We start from the raw sequence: 17,500 nt of genomic DNA, 5'->3' as shown, positions 1-17,500 counted from the left end.
GAGTGAAGGAGAGAGAGAGGGAAGAAGAGGGAAGAGGAGAGAGAGAGAGAGAAATTTTTTGAGCTTCAGGCCCGGCCAGTCTGTAATGGCCACCACTCACCTGAATAACAGCAGTTTGAAGGATTAGGCCCCGCCCACAAACGCCATGAAACGCCCCCCCCGTGACGCAGCGCGTGGATTGGTCAACCGTCACGTCACTCAACACTAATGAGCGGTAGGATTGGTCAACACCTGAATAACGGCAGTTTGAAGGATTAGGCCCCGCCCACAAACACCATGAAACGCCCCCCGGGACGCAGCACGCGGATTGGTCAACCTTCACGTCACTCAATGCTAATGAGCGGATTTCCCCCGTATGATTGGCCAACCGCTAATGAGCGGAATTTTGAACGTTTTTTGTCTACTGTCCGAACAATTTTTGTCTGACCAAAAAGTAAATACACCTAGGACACCCTCCTAATCATAACCTTTCTTTTGATATAACATATGTGTAGGTACGCTCTATAACTTTTGAGTGATGCCTAGACAGACAGACAGACACCACTATCCTTTTATATATATAAAAAATAAATAGAGATAGATAGATATTCCTTATGCCAGTGTTATGCAGCATGAAAGACAATTCACTGGATAGGTTATCATATACTGGACTTTCACACTCAGTAAGCCAAGCACAATGGCAAATACTGGAGACATGGTACATGTTAAATTCTATCACAAGATTTCTGCAAACTTGTCTATTTATGATCACACTACCAGTTTCCTTACCTTAATTAGTGCCTGATGTTCCAAACACCAACCTTTTCCAATAGCCTTATGTTTAACAATTGAAATTCACACTATAGAGATATGGAAAGAATGTTTGGCTTTGGTTTAATTGGAACATGACCACATTTTTGAGTTTACCAAATGCAAGATGAAAATGTTACAGAAGCGTAAAGAAAAATGATACTCGGTAGCTGTGTGGTAGCCCCATGAGCACAGTTTTTCTCGCAAATGTGGTAGAGATCTGGTGGGGGAAAGCCTCCTTTTCAGGGCAGAGTTCCGGCAGGGCAGGACCTGCCCGTCACCCTGTATCCGCCCCAGCACTGACCTATTTTCCTGGGTCGGCCTCATTCCATATGCAAGCAGTGGGATTCCTGCTATCACAAAAGAGCCCACCATGAAAGAGTGGAAACTCCAGTGGTGCTGCAGTGGAAGAGCTGATGAAGGACCATTAGGGGAAGACATATCCCACAGATCAGAAGGAGAGCTGCCACTGAAAGCACGGTCAAGACTTGAGGGAGAAATCCCAGCTGAGCCAGTGAGGCAGCAGAAGGTCTCACCACCTTAAGTTTCCAACATCTACCGCCACGATCCTGCCCGATTGATATTCAAGTATTTGTATCTACTAGTTGATCTCCATGACATTGCTCATGAATAAAAACAGAAACAAGTGTCTCCCCATGTAACTGTCTTTGATTGTTTCCAACTCCACATAAGAACATAAGAAATAGGAGCAGGAGTATGCCATTTGGCCCTTTGAGCCTGCTCTGCCATTCAATAAGATCATGGCTGATCTTCTACCTCACCTCCACTTTCCTGCACTATCCCCATATCCCTTGATTCCCTTAATATCCAAAAATATATCAAGCTCTGTCTTGAATATACTTAACAACTGAGCCTCCACAGCCCTCTGGAGTAGAGAATTCCAAAGATCCACCACCTTCCGAGTGAAGACATTTCTCCTCATCTCAGTCCTAAAATGGCCAACCCCTTATTCTGAGACTGTGACCCCTGGTTCTAGACTCCCCAGCCAGGGGAAACATCCTCCCTGCATCTACCCTGTCAAACCCTGTAAGAATTTTGTATATTTCAATGAGATCACCTCTCATTTTTCTAAACTCTAGAGAATATAGGCCAAGTCTATTCAATCTCTCCTCATAGGACAATCCCCACATCCCAGGAATCAGTCCGGTGAACTTTTGTTGCACTCCCTCTGTGGCAAGTATATCCTTCCTTAGATAAGGAGACCAAAACTGTACACAATACTCCAGGTGTGGTCTCACCAGGGCCCTATATAATTGCAGTAAGATGGCTTTACTTTTATACTCAAATGCTCTTGTAATAAAGGCCAACATACCATTTGCTTTCCTAATTGCTTGCTGTACCTGCATGTTAACTTTCAGTGATTTGTGTACAAGGACACCCAGGTCCCTCTGAACACCAACATTTCCCAATCTCTCACCATTTATAAAATACTCTGCTTTTCTATTTTTCCTACCAAAGTGGATAACTTCACATTTCTCCACGTTATATTCCATTTGCCATGTTCTTGCACACTCACTTAGCTATCTATATCCCCTTGAAGCCTCCTTGCATCCTCCTCAGAACTTACATTCCCACCCAGCTTTGTATCAGCAGCAAACTTGGATATATTACATTTGGTCTCCTCATCCAAATCATTGATGTAAATTGTGAATAGCTGAGGCTCAAGCACTGATCCTTGCGGTACCCCACTAGTTACAGCCTGCCAAGATTTTATTTTTAAATTTTTTAATTTTTTAAATTAAATTAAACCAATCCACAATCCATGCTAGTATATTACCTCCAATTCCATGAGCCCTAATTTTGTTTAATAACCTCTTATGTGACACCTTATTGAATGCCTTCTGAAAATCCAAATACACCACATCCACTGGTTCCCCCTTATCTATTCTGCTAGTTACAACCGCAAAAAACTAACAGATTCGTCAAACACAATTTCCCCTTCATAAATCCGTGTTGACTCTGCCCAATCCTATTAAAGATTCTAGCATTTTCCCTACTACTGATGTCAGGCTAACTGGTCTGTAGTTCCCCATTTTCTCTCTCCCTCCTTTCTTAAATAGTGGGGTTACATTTGCTACCTTCCAATCCGCGGGAACCGTTCCAGAATCTACGGAATTTTGGAAAATGACAACCAATGCATCCACTAGCTCTATAGCAACTCTTTCAAAACTCTAGGATGTAGGCCATCAGGTCCATGGGATTTATCGGCTTTCAGTCCCATTAATTTCTCCAGTACTAATTTTTTCGTAATACTAATTTCTTTCATTTCCTCATTCCCGCTAGAGCCTTGGTTTTGCACTATTTCCGGGAAGTTTTTTGCGTCTTCTTCCGTGAAGACAGACACAAAGTATTTGTTTAATTTCCCTGCCATTTCCTTATTCCCCATTATAATTTCTCCTGTCTCAGCCTGTAAGGGACCCACATTTACTTTTGCTAATCTTTTCCTTTTTATATAGAAGCTTTCACCGTCTGTTTTTATGTCTCTCGCTAGTTTACTCTCATATTCTATTTTCCCTTTCTTTATAAGAACATAAAAAATAAGAGCAGGAGTAGGCCTGCTCCGTCATTCAATAAGATCATGGCTGATTATTGACCTCAACTCTACTTTCCCGCCCAATCTCCATATCCCTTGACTCCCCTAGAGTCCAAAAATCTATCTATCTCAGCCTTGAATATACTCAAAGACTCAGCATTCACAGCCCTCTGGGGCAGAGAATTCCAGATTCACAACCCTCTGAGTGAAGAAATTCCTCCTCATCTCAGTCTTAAATGGCCTACCCCTTATCCTGAGACTAGGCCCCCTAGTTCTAGACACTCCAGCCAGGGGAAACAACCTCTCAGCACCTACCCTGTGAATCTCCTTCAGAATCTTGTATGTTTCAATGAGATCATCTCTCATTCTTCTAAACTCCAGAGAGTTTAGGGCCCATTCTACACAATCTCTCATCATAGGACAGCCCTCTCATCCCAGGAATCAATCTAGTGAACCTTCGTTGCACCGCCTCCAAGGTAAGTATATCCTTCCTTAGATAAGGAGACCAAAACTGTGCACAGTACTCCAGGTGTGGTCTCACCAAGGCCCTGTACAAATTGTAGCAAGACCTCCTTACTCTTATACTCCAACCCCCTTGCAATAAAGGCCAACATGCCATTTGCCTTCCTTATTCCTTGCTGTACCTGTATGCTAGCTTTCTGTGTTTCTTGCACGAGGACACCCAAATCTCTCTGAACATCAACATTTGAAAGTTTCTCACCATTTAAAAAATATTCTGTTTTTCTATTCTTCCTACCAAAGTGAATAACCGCACATTTCCCTACATTATACTCCATCTGCCACCTTACTGCCCAATCACTTAGTCTATCTATATCCCTTTGCAGACTCTTTGGGCTGGATTTTGTCAATGGGGGCGCAACTGCTGGTTGTCAGGTTTCAGTCCCGCCCCCAACGACGTCTGGCCAACCCACGCTATTTTCCCTTGATTGACCTTGTTAAGCTCGTCCTGCGGGCTTAGCCGGCCAATTAAGGGAAAGCCAGTGACAGGACGTCTGCGTATGACGTTTCATCTGTCGAAAAATTTTTGACAAGATGATTTGTCAGCATTTGACAGCTTTGAGAAGCTGTCAAACACGGACAATCTCTGTTCTAAGGTGAGCCCTTGTACTGAAGGCTCACCAAAACCTCGTTCCTCAGCAGAAATCAGATGGCTGCTGCATTTGAAAATGCAGCAGCCATTCTGTCATCTCTGCCGTTGAGATGAGGTGCCTCCGGATCCCCAAGGGTTGAAGCCTGCAGGAAGAAGCAACGGTAAGTAAACTTATTTCTAAGACTTTACACTCACCTCTAATACTTACCTCATCTTATCTATATATATAAATCGGTACTTCTGCCTGTCATTCTGTCTGTCATCGCGTGTGCGTCTTGCGGGTATGCGCTCGAAAGTTACAGGGCGTACCTACGCGCGCGTTACCTCCAAAGAAAGCTTACGCTTCCGAGACGGTTTTAAGCGTATTTACGTTTCGGCCGGGCTAAAATTGCGCCCGCGGTATCCCAAAAACCTTCAACATTCCACTCATTAGCATCTCATTATCCGCTCATTGGCGACAGAGTGACCTCGAGCTCGACCAATCGTATGCCGGGTTGCTGGCGTGTGCTGCCGGGCCAATCGGTGCGTGTGTGGCCGGGCTTTATCGTTCTGAACCGAGGTGAGTCGCCGCCATCTTGATTCCAAACTTTTCCTTTTTTTCCCGCTTTCTGCGTCTTAAAAAAAAAACGTTGCTTTTAAAACACATTGTTTTAAAAAAAATGATTTAGAAAGTAATTAACTTATCTAATCTCATTAATTTTCCGACCTTTCCCCGTTTTTCCAGGTAGGCCTAGAAGCCTCGGCGTCTCCTCCGCACCCACGCCCGAGCTAGGCACCTCCCGGCCCCACTCGAAGGCTGGAGGGCCGAGCCTCAGCCCAGCGCCGCTAGGGTGCGCGCGCAGCAGGAGCGGAGACGCGCTGTCTCTCTCTGGCTGGCCGGGGGGCGGGGCTTGCTGAGCGTCCAGCGTTACCCTGGCAACCGGGTCCACCGGACGTCTCGCACAGTCGCAATCGGCGGTCTTCACCTCGGGGGGGGGGGGGGGGGGGGCCGCGACCCCCGGGGGGGGGGGGCGGGGGGGGGGGCCCGCGACCCTCGGGCGGGGGGGGTGGGGGGCCGCGCGCACAGCAGGAGCAGCTGAGACACGGCGTCTCTCTCTCTGGCTTGGTCGGCGTCACGGTTACCCTGGCAACCGGGCCCGCCGGCTGAGAGAGACGCCGCGTCTCAGCTCCTGCTGCGCGCGCAATCGGCGGTCTTCACCTCGGGGGGGGGGGGGGGGCGACCCTCGGGGAGGGGCGACCCCCGCCCTCCCTCCCCTCCCTTTCCCCCCCCGCCCCTCCCCCCTCCCTTTCCCCCCCGCCCCTCCCTTCCCCCCCTCCCTCCCTTCCTCCCCCGCCCTCCCCTCCCCTCCACCTGCCCTCCCTTCCTCCGCCCTCCCCTCCCCCCTTCCCCGCCCTCCCCCCTCCCCTCCCTCTCTTCCCCCCAGTCGCTCTCTCTCTTCCCCCCAGTCGCTCTCTCTCTTCCCCCCAGTCGCTCTCTCTCTTCCCCCCCAGTCGCTCTCTCTCTTCCCCCCCAGTCGCTCTCTCTCTTCCCCCAGTCGCTCTCTCTCTTCCCCCCAGTCGCTCTCTCTCTTCCCCCCAGTCGCTCTCTCTCTTCCCCCCAGTCGCTCTCTCTCTTCCCCCCAGTCGCTCTCTCTCTTCCCCCCAGTCGCTCTCTCTCTTCCCCCCAGTCGCTCTCTCTCTTCCCCCCAGTCGCTCTCTCTCTTCCCCCCAGTCGCTCTCTCTCTTCCCCCCAGTCGCTCTCTCTCTTCCCCCCCAGTCGCTCTCTCTCTTCCCCCCCAGTCGCTCTCTCTCTTCCCCCCCAGTCGCTCTCTCTCTCTCTTCCAACAACAACATTCCCTCGAAAAAGCCTCGGCACCGCCGGGCACTTCAGCTAGTAGAAACATAGAAGATAGGAGCAGGAGTAGGCCATTCGGCCCTTCGAGCCTGCTCTGCCATTTAATGAGATCATGGCTGATCATCCAGATTCAGTACCCAGTCCCTGCCTTCTCCCCATATCCCTTGATCCCTTTAGCCTTAAGAAATATATCTTACTCCTTCTTGAATATATTTAATGAATTGGCAGCAACTGCCTTCTGTGGTAGAGAATTCCACAGGTTCACCACTCTCTGGGTGAAGAAATTCCTCCTCAAGGATAATGGCTTACCCCTTATCCTTAGACTGTGACCCCTGGTTCTGGACTCCCCCGCCATCGGGAACATCCTTCCTGAATCTAGTCTGTCTAGTCCTTTTAGAATTTTATAAGTTTCAATGAGCTCCATTCTCATTCTTCTAAACTCCAGCGAGTATAAGCCCAATCGACCCAATCTCTCCTCATACGTCATTCCTGCCATCCCAGGTATCAGACTGGTGAATCTTCGTTGCACTCCCTCCATGGCAAGAACATCTTCCTCAGATAAGGCGACCAAAACTGCACACAATACTCGAGCTGTGGTCTCATCAAGGCCCTGTACAACTGCAGCAAGACATCCTTGTTGCTGTACTCGAACCCTCTCACTACGAAGGCCAACATACCATTTGCCTTCTTAACCGCCTGCTGCACCTGCATGCTTATCTTTAGTGACTGGTGCACAAGGACACCCAGGTCTCGTTGCACTTCCCCTTCTCCCAATCTATTGCCGTTCAGATAATAATCTGCCTTCCTGTTTTTGCCACCAAAGTGGATAACCTCGCATTTATCCACATTATACTGCATTTGCCATGCATCTGCCCAATCACCCAACCTGTCCAAATCATACTGGAGTTTCTCGGCATCCTCCTCACAGCACACACGCCCACCCAGCTTTGTGTCATCTGCAAACTTGGAGATATTACATCTAGTTAACTCGTCTAGATCATTAATATGTATTGTGAATAGCTGGGGTCCTAGGACCGATCCCTGCGGTACCCCACTAGTCACTGCCTGCCACTCGTAAAAAGACCTATTTATGCCAACTCTTTGCTTCCTGTCTGCCAACCAGTTCCCTATCCAAGTCAGTACCTTACCCCCAATCCCATGTGCTTTAACTTTGAACACTAATCTCTTATGCGGGACCTTATCGAAAGCCTTCTGAATTCCAAATACACCACATCCACTGGTTCTCCCTTATCTATTCTACCAGTTACACCCTCAAAAAATTCCAGTAGATTAGTCAAGCATGATTTACCTTTTGTAAATCCATCTTGACTTTGTCCGATCCTGTCGCTGTTTTCCAAGTGCTCTGCTATTACATCTTTTATAATGGACTCTAGCATTTTCCCCACTACCAATGTCAGGCTTACCGGTCTATAATTTCCCGTTTTCTCTCTACCACCTTTTTTAAATAGCGGGGTTACATTAGCTACCCTCCAATCCATGGGAACTGTTCGAGTCTATAGAATTTTGGAAGATGACCAGCAATGCATCTACTATTTCTAGGAACTCTCCACACTTGCACCCATCACTCACCTCCACAGCGGACTTTTCGATCCCTCTCACCCCCACAGACCCACAGGGGTAAAATGGGGATAAGCCTCAAAACTGCCTGTTAACTACCTGTTAATAGGCAGTTAATTGGCTCTAATCCCCTTCCTGCCTCGAGGAGACGGGTCCCTGCGCGAGTCGGGGACCCGCCTCCCGGGAAGATGGCACGGAGGTGGGTTGGGAGCGGGTTTGGTACCCGCTCCCAGTTTTTGCCATTTTCCTGGCAGACCTGCCTCCATGCCCGCCTCCCCAGGGCTGGGAAAATTCCCCACTTTGTGTTCTCCTCACAGCTTACTGGCCCACCTAGTTTTGTATCATCAGCAAACTTCGATACATTACATTATCAATTTCTTGGTCTTCCTCTGCTGAATTCTAAAATCTTCCCAATCCTCAGGCTTACTACTCTTTTTGGCAACATTATAAGCCTCTTCCTTTGATCGAATACTATCTTTAACTTCTCTTGTTAGCCATGGTTGGACCACTTTTTCTGTGGGGTTTTTGTGCCTTAAAGGAATGTATACTTGTTGTAAATTATGTATTAATTCTTTAAATGCTAGCCGTTGCTTGTCGACCATCATACCTTTTAATGTAGTTTCCCAATTTACCGTAGCCAACTCGCCCCCTCATACCTACATAGTTTGCTTTGTTTACATTTAAGACCCTAGTTTCCGATTTAACTAAATCACTTTCAAACTCAATAAAAAATTCTATCATATTATGGTCACTCTTCTTTAGTACAAGGTTATTAATTAACCCTTTCTCATTGCACAATACTAGATCGAAAATAGCCTGTTCCCTAGTTGGTTCCTCAACATACTGATCTAGAAAACTATCGCGTGTACATTCCATGAATATGTCCTCTACACTATTACTGCTCTCTCTTTCTTTCAGTTTCCCTCACCTTCTTTCTGACATGCTGTCTCCCTCTGTTTTACTGCAATTTTCTTGTCAGCTCTCCACCTCTGTCTTTCATTATTTCTCACTCTTTCTTGCCTTATTTCTGTAACTCTATCCTTTGACCACTACACTATACACACACTGTAGTATAGTATATAAGCAGAATTATACAGTGCATCAACACATAAGATTTTTTATATGAGCTAACTTCTTGTTAGGTTGTCCCTAGGTCCTTCCTGGGCTGAAGGAAACCCAGCACCAATAGCTCTTTAGCTCCAACAGGAGCTATTACTCTGGCAGCGTAAGTTAACTGATCCCTTTGGGATCGATCACCTTCCTTCTAGATAGTTTTGAGCCTATCCCGGAGTCTAAGTGGGACTCATGACAGCTCTCAGCTAGCAAGGGCTCCACTGAGACCTTTTCAGGGTGTAAATGGTGGATTTCCCAGGATAGCCTGGAAATTGCCCCCAGACATGCCCCTTTAACATGGGGGTTGGCAGAAGATCTGCTCATGACCCCCCACCCCCACCCCAACAGAAAATGGTTGGGCCAATAAAATGGTGTGGTGTTCTATGTGCAATCTGGTTTTGCCCCATGTTCCAATCTGCAGTCGGCGATTCACTCCAGATCCACCCAAGTCCCAGTCAGAATTTTAGCCCCTTAATCTTTATCTTTTCTTTTCAGATATGTAGGCAAGATGGTAGGCAACAGGCTGGAGGTCAGGATTGCATCAAGCAGGGAGGAACTCTCTGAAGGGTGATGCAACACATACAAGTGAAAAAAAGGCGGCTGGGTGGGAATACTAAGGCAGGAGCCAGCAGGAAGCAGGGCGTGGCATGCTTGGGATTAGCACTTTGAAGGATGTAACTGCAGAAGACTGGAGGAGGTGTCATCTGGTTTATTCATGGGGGATTGTGTCTATACGACTTGAGGTCTCGAGCAAGGAGGGACTTGACACGTGGAGTCAAAAGATTCTGGAATGTGGGGTTTGCCAGGAGGAATCTAAGAACACGGAAGTGCTGAGTTTCAGCAGTACTCGGGTTGGCCTAGAGTCAAGGAGCATTTGGGGGGGGGGGGGGTGGATGTAGGGGCATTGGCAACATTGAGAAGGAGCTCTTGGGGTTTGGTGGCATTAAAGGGATGGAATGTCATAGCATTTGGTCGCATGGAAACGGTGGGGCCGGGGGGGGGGGGGGGGGGAAAGAGGGGGGTGCAAGAGGGAGTTATTGTGTTTGTCAATACTGCAGTTAAGAGGTCCTGTTGTTTGATGCAGCACTGAGGAGTAGATCTGGCAGGTGGCAATCTGGAGTTTTGTAGCATTGCTAACCAGGAACCTGGAGCTTAACAACACTGGGGTTCCTAAGATTGGGCAGCACTGGGGGAGAAGAGGGAGAGGAGTCACATGATTAATAAAGCAAGCATGGCCCACAAACTGGTGGCTTGCATTCAATGTTTTAAGCCTTGTACAAGCAGTCATGTGAACTTTTGTTGTGCATACTAGTGCGAATTACATATACAGCTGCCAAATGCATCAAAAGTCTGTCAATGTCCACCTACATTGCAAACCCAATGACACAAACTGCCACCTAAAGAGAAGAGGCCTAAGGTCCTTCCATTAGTTTATTAAGATAATAACCTATTACCTTGCGTCACATTTTTAGAATGTATTTATTGCCTGAATATTGAACAGTGGTTTTATATCTTTAAAGTTCAAGCTCCCTTCATCTATCTGGAGATATATCAATCTCCAAACCCCGATCTCAAATTGACATTGAAAAAAACCATATAGGATCTCACCATATGAATCACTCCATTCCTAAACAGTAAGTTAGTCAGAAAATATCAATAAATTAACAAGAAAATATTCCATGTGTATATAAATATTGAATAAACAAAATACACATCAGGTAATGGTTTACAAAAAATAAACCACTTGCATCATCGTCAAGGTAATTTACTCACTCCTCCTGCACCAGTAAGTTATGCAGGTCACACCACATACCTTTTGTAAACAACTACCTTCCAACATATTCTTTACTTCCTATGCATAAGGGAAAAACTACTGCAATAGAATTTTTGGGTCACTATTTATAATTGTCAACAAAAATGTAATATTAGATTATTAATACTAAATCTTTTTCAGCTGCTAGTTTGTACAATTAAAGAGGTACAACGTTTAGTGTCTCTTAAAAGCGTAAGACAATGATTAATTTCATTGAAGTACAGACCAGAACAAAAGACCAGAACAAGACACAACCTACTGATTTGTCAGGGTCACTGCTTTTTTTAAGTGATGATACTATCTAGCTACATCAATGAGGATGCTCCTGGAACAGAAATCATTGCATCTCAGGGAGGGAAAAAAGGACATCTCATCACATCTCAGAAACATCCCAAACATTCCAAAAGTAACCAGCATTTAAGAAAATGTATACTAATAGTGCCATAAGGCAACAGCAAAGCATCCCAGTAGGAATAATTCAAAGAAGCTAAAATTCACAATCCTAATAAAATATGGAATACATGCAATCGCCTGTTATGGAGGCTGGCCAGGAAGGTGGTGACTCAAACTGATGCCTACCTGAAAAGAGGGAGGGGGAAAAATGCCTCTCAGGAAAGGCCCACTATAAAAACTAAGACAGACACACACACACACACTCGCCACTAAACCACCACAAAAACAGGATGCATACAAGTAAGAAATAAAATAATAAAAGACAAAACACTGGACAACTGTCTTTTCTCCTGCAACCAACACTAGGAAACCTGCCCACAGAGAGAGGCGTGTAAACCTTTGCTGCAATAACCACAAATTTATGTGATGCATGCTAAGAACAGACAGGAACACCACATCTCTGTGTACTTGTATAGTATCTGTAATGGGGCATAACTTATTTTTATCAAGTAATATAAATCCATAATTAAATCTATTTCAGTCTATGGTTTCCTTTAAAGCTGATCCTTATTCTTAACCCTGCAAATGCAGTTCATGTTCAGCTCACTGGTGGTATATCACTGCATCAATTTTATTTTCTTGTTTTTTTTCGCCCAACAGTATCTTATGTCTGGTCAGAGTTCTAACCCTAGGCTGTTGTACTACACTTGGGCGTTACATAATTAAACATCTATATTGTATGATTGTATGATTTTCTCTTACTTCTGGTGAGATTAAAAAGGCATTTTCAAAATAATCAGAACTGCTAATTACCAGTTATCAATTCAGTGTTGCAGTACTGTTCAAGAAACTTACAGATCACACATTTTAGCAATGAATAAAGGTTTAGTTCTAGATTTCATTTCTGATCCATATATGGGTGTCTGCAGATGTAATTGACATTAGAGACTGCCAGTAAGTCAGGGCACTGGGAGCCATGCAGAGGCACTTCCCCAGAAAGAGAGAAAACTTAAGCAATATGCGACTTCTAATATGTATATTTACAGAGAGGCATAAAATCTGAAGATATGTCTTTCTTCTCACTTTAAGAGTCCTGCGTGGCATAAAGGATAAAATATAAAAAGGACAGAGGAAATGAGGTCTTGAAGCTCACTGCAGGAAAAACTGGCATACTAAAGTGCCAGTGTGCTGTGCTATAATGTGGTCGGAAGCAGGTATGCAGTATCAGGAGTCCCCATGAGTGCATCTCGTTCTCCAACCAGTATTCTGTTCTGAGTACTGGTTAGGGCAATGGTTCCTCTGGGGAGTACAGCCAGAGCCAAGTCCACAGCACCACGGGTGGCTCAGCTGTACAGGGGGATGGGGGAGGAGGAAGATAGGTTAAGCAATAGTGGTAGGGGATTCGATAGTTAGGGGAGCAGATAGGCGTTTCTGCAGCCACAGACATGACTCCAGGATGGTATGTTGCCTCCCTGTTGCCAGGGTCAAGGATGTCACCGAGCGGCTGCAGAACATTGAGGGGGGAGGGTGAACAGCCAGAGGTTGTGGTCCATATCGGTACCAACGACGTAGGTAGAAAGAGGGATGCGGTCCTGCAGGCAGCTTTCAGGGAGCTAGGAAAGAGATTAAAAAGCAGGACCTCAAAAGTAGTAATCTCTGGATTACTCCCGGTGCCACGCGCGAGTGAGTATAGAAACAGGAGGATAGAGCAGATGAATGCGTGGCTGGAGAGATGGTGCAGGAGGGAGGGCTTCAGATTCCTGGGGCATTGGGGCCAGTTCTGGGGGAGGTGGGACCTGTTACAGGTTGGACAGGTTGCACCTCAACAGAGCCGGTACCAATATCCTCGTGGGGAGGTTTGCTGGTGCTGTTGGGGAGGGTTTAAACTAAGTTGGTGGGGGGTGGGCGCCAGGATGTAGCATTAGAAAGGAGAAACAAAGGGCACAAAGGATTGGGAGAGACGGTTAGCACTAAAGTAAGAAATAGTGAGGTATTAGGTGGGGTCAGACGAAGAGAGAACACAGGATGGTCTAAGATAGGTTTACAGTGTATGTATGTGAACGCACGAAGTATAGTAAACAAGGTTGGTGAGCTGTAGGTGCAAATAGCCACATGGGAAGATGATGTTGTGGCAATAACAGAGACCTGGCTCAAAAAAGGGCAGGATTGGGTACTAAATATTCCTGGATATAAGGTGTGTTCAGGAAAGATAGGTGATGGTGTGGCAGTGTTGGTTAAGGAGAATGTTACAGTGCTAGAGAGAGAGGATGTCCTGGAGGTGTCAAGGACAGAATCTATAAGGCTAGAGTTAAGAAACAATAGAGGTGCCATTACACTACTAGGTGTATTCTATAGGCCACCAACTAGTGGGAAAATATGGAGGAGAAAATACAGCGAGATGCAAGGACTATAGAGTAGTGATAATGGGTGACTTCAACTATCCTAATATAGACTGGGATAGTAATAGTGTAAAGGGCAAAGAGGGGGAAGAATTTCTGAAGTGTGTTTAGGAGAACTTTCTTAATCAGTACGTTTCCGGCCCGACGAGGAAGGAGGCATTGCTGGATCTGGTTCTGGGAAATGAGGTAGGTCAACTGGAGCAAGTGTCAGTAGGTGGACATTTAGGGAACAGTGATCATAGTATCATAAGGTTATGGAAAAGGACAGGGAGCAATCTAGAGTAAAAATACTTAATTGGAGGAAGGCCAATTTCAATGGGATGAGAATGGATCTGGCCCGGCTAAATTGGAATCAAAGATTGGCAGGCAAAACTGTAATGGAACAATGGGCTGCCTTTAGAGAGGAAATAGTTCAGATACAGTCGAGGTACATTCCCACTAGGGGGAAAGGTAGGGCAACTAACGTCAGAGCTCCCTGGATGACGAAAGAGATAGTGAGTAAGATGAAGCAGAAAAAAAGCGCGTATGACAGATGTCAGGTTAAGAATACATCTGAGAATCAGGCTAAATATAGAAAGTTCAGAGGTGAAGTGAGAAAGAAAATAAGAGGGGCAAAGAGAGAGCATGAGAATAGAACAGCAGCTAACATAAAAGGTAATCCAAAAGTCTTCTATAGGCATATAAATAGTAAATGGGTAGTAAGAGGAGGGGTGAGGCCGATTAGGGACCAAAAAGAAAACCTACGCATGGAGGCAGAAGGTAGGGCTGAGGTGCCAAGCTAACAGTACTTTGCATCTTTCTTCACCAAGGAAGAAGATGCTGCCATAGACATAGTGAAGGAGAAGGTAGAGGAAATACTGGATGGGAAAAAATTGATAAAGAGAAGGTACTAGAAAGGCTGGCTGTATTTAAAGTAGATAAGTCACCAGGACCAGATGGGCTGCATCCTAGGACGCTGAGGGAAGTGAAGGAAGAAATCGCGGAGGTACTGGCCATAATCTTCCAATCCTCCTTAGAAACGGGGGCGGTGCCAGAGGACTGGAGAATTGCAAATGTTACACCCTTGTTCAAAAAAAGGTGCAAAGATAAACCCAGCAACTACAGGCCAGTCAGTTTAACCTCAGTAGTGGGGAAGCTTTTAGAAACAATAATCAGGGACAAAATTAACAGTCACTTGGACAAGTGTGGAATAATTAAGAAAAGCCAGCACGGATTTGTTAAAAGGCAAATCGTGTTTAACCAACTTGATCGAGTTTTTTTTGATGAGGTAACAGAGAGGGTTGATGACAATGCGGGTGACGTGGTGTACTTGGATTTCCAAAAGGCGTTCGACAAAGTGTCACATAATAGGCTTGCCAGCAAAGTTGAAGCCCATGGAATAAAAGGGACAGTGCTAACGTGGATACTAAATTGGCTAAGTGAACCAGAGGGGACAGATTTAAGGTGATTGACAGAAAAACCAAAGGCAACATGAGGGAAAACTTTTTTACTCAGCGAGTGGTTAGGATCTGGAATGTAATGCTTGAAAGGGTGGTGGAGGCAGACTCAATCATGGCTTTCAACAGGGAGTTGGATAAGTACCTGAAGGAAAAAAAATTGCAGGGCTATGGGGAAAGGGCAGGCGAGTGGGACTAGCTGAAGTGCTCTAGCAGTTGCATAAAAAAGCATCATTGGCAGAGCTGTGGAACCAAATCACCTGCCTAATATGTCGAACAAGGAACTGTGCTGGACACAGGTAGAAAAAATGATTTTAAATGGCCACAAAAAAAATTCACTAGAAAGAATATATTTGCAATTCTGTCATTTTGAAAGGGACAAATATATTTCTGGTTATTTTGACTACTGTTCAGTTATAACTTCAAAAATATTGAAATCTTAAAGATATCAATACGCTAACTACAGTGCATTATTTTGTTCTCAAACAGGAAAGACTGTTAATGGTGAAAACATTCACGTATTAAATCTGAAATTAAATGCAGACTTTTAATTGTTTTATATACCCACAGAGCCCCTACTTGCAGCTCTTTTAGCAGTATTTCATTACAAAATTATGTTTTTCAAACACAGTTCCGTTCTAGATTTTGGTGTACATCAAACTCCATACACATGTGGTAATGTTACTAATGGGACTTCCCATTTTCACCTGCAGCACCTGGTTGTGAAATTAAAAGGAACAAGGGGCAAACAGTCAGTGCCATTATTAATCAAACCACACTGTAGAGTTCAATGTATGCAACAAAAATCTCTTCAAATTTTGCATATGAAACTCAATTTTTTAGCCTGAAATGGGGCAACAAAATATTAATTGTGTGAACACCCAAGGATAATCCAGTACTGGGAACTCAAAAGAGAACCATATTCTGGGGGAAGGGGAAATTACTTTTGAGCTTAAGTATTCTTCCATTAATATGTTTTGTCTGTTAAATGTATCTTAATTCTAAATATTCAACATCAGAAGCAACTTCCTTAATGATCCACCACATAGGTCTTCTCAGCTGGAAGAGATCTGCACAGTGACGTCTGTAGCAAATAGCTCTTACTGTGTACAGTGGAAGTGCTGGATGGTATCCGCTTTTAAAGCAGTTTTTGGTTAATTTGCTTACAATCTCAAGCTGAGCCCAGGCCAGACAACTAACTTGAGCTGCCCTTGGCATAGTCAGCTATAATGGGCAAAGACTTCTTGGTAGACAGTCATCCAGTTAGCATTGTCCCAGAAGTCCGCATGACATCATACTTGCCGCAAAATTTCAAAGTAATTGTTACTTAAACAAACAGGGAATTCCCAGACTTACTTGCAATAAATATTGCATGCAACTACTGCTTTCAAATATTAGTAATATTGACATTTATCATGCATTTAAAGTAATTAATATATCATCTTTAAATTATGAGAAAAGAATTAGGCCCAGGAGTGATTAGAAGTCAAAAATTTACTTGAAGGTTTCAGATAACACCATGATCTGCAAGAGCAAAACTTAAGGAGCTTAAAATCATTTGAGCACAGAGGTGAAATGAATACATTGTAACTAATATTTAGTGAACTAGATGAGGGCAATATTATTCTGTTCCTTTTAATTTTGGGGACATTCATGACACTATCCACAATGAAATATTAATAATTGCAATATAATTACTACAAGTTTATCAAGTGATAATCAACAGTGCATTACTATCAAACAATGTAAACACCATCAGAATATTTAAATTCTCACTAATACATTCTGTGGAGGTTAAATGCTTTATGACAATGAAAAGTCCTCAGATCAGGTCTGTTATCTATAACAAAAATTAAAGACTAATCATTAAAAAAGGAAATTAATGTAATGTACTTGTTACGAAACCTAAATTAAGCTGCAGCGTGACAACGGCCATGTAAAGCAATGATACATAATGAGATGGGCCACATGTAATGGTACTTCGCATATTAAAGCAATAACAAGCTTTAAGTTTAAGAGTTTATCTTGCTATCACAATACCTCCATTTCCATTTGATGAGCCCGCGTGAGTTTTTGAATTTCATTTTTAGCTTCAACAATGGAACTTTTCTCCCTCTCAAAGCAATGCTTCACGTTTTGTAGATCCATTCTCATAGCATCAATCAGTGCGTCTTTGTCAGCACATTCACTGCGCCAATGACTTAACTTTTTATTAGCAACTGCCAGGTCTTCCTGAACTTTCTGAAGAACAGGAGTTAATGGTAATTAAAATCAGAGATCCTCCTACTATCTTTATCATTTGCAGTGAAACATCTGTAGCATGTGTTAGCAAGTCAAACTTTTGTTGTAATCCCAGCATTTAATCTCCTTTAGCATTGAGAAAACAGAACTGGTGCTTTAACTCAATATCTAAGGGAGGAAGATTGAGAAAAGGGATGGTAATTTCCTGTTGCTGATGAAATTCTGAGACCACCTCAGCT

At 44.4% G+C, this 17,500-nt stretch overlaps 1 protein-coding gene across 6 annotated transcripts in view; it reads right to left on the bottom strand.

The window, feature by feature from the left end:
• The window catches only part of ccdc171 (coiled-coil domain containing 171), a 311,057-nt gene that overhangs the window by 197,206 nt on the left and 96,351 nt on the right, over positions 1-17,500 (bottom strand). For all 6 annotated transcript variants that reach the window (XR_015078843.1, XM_085991681.1, XM_085991690.1 and 3 more), the window contains one exon: positions 17,061-17,261. Coding sequence is in view for 5 of the 6 variants with exons in the window: in XM_085991681.1 (XP_085847807.1) it covers positions 17,061-17,261 (201 nt within the window). In the remaining variant the exon portion in view is untranslated. The remainder of the gene's footprint in view (positions 1-17,060; positions 17,262-17,500) is intronic.

The sequence above is a fragment of the Somniosus microcephalus genome, chromosome 1 (genome assembly GCF_052327205.1).
Source record: "Somniosus microcephalus isolate GS21.2 chromosome 1, FLI_Smic_1.0, whole genome shotgun sequence".
NCBI classification, from domain to species: domain Eukaryota; kingdom Metazoa; phylum Chordata; class Chondrichthyes; order Squaliformes; family Somniosidae; genus Somniosus; species Somniosus microcephalus.
This window is presented reverse-complemented; position numbering and strand designations above follow the sequence as displayed.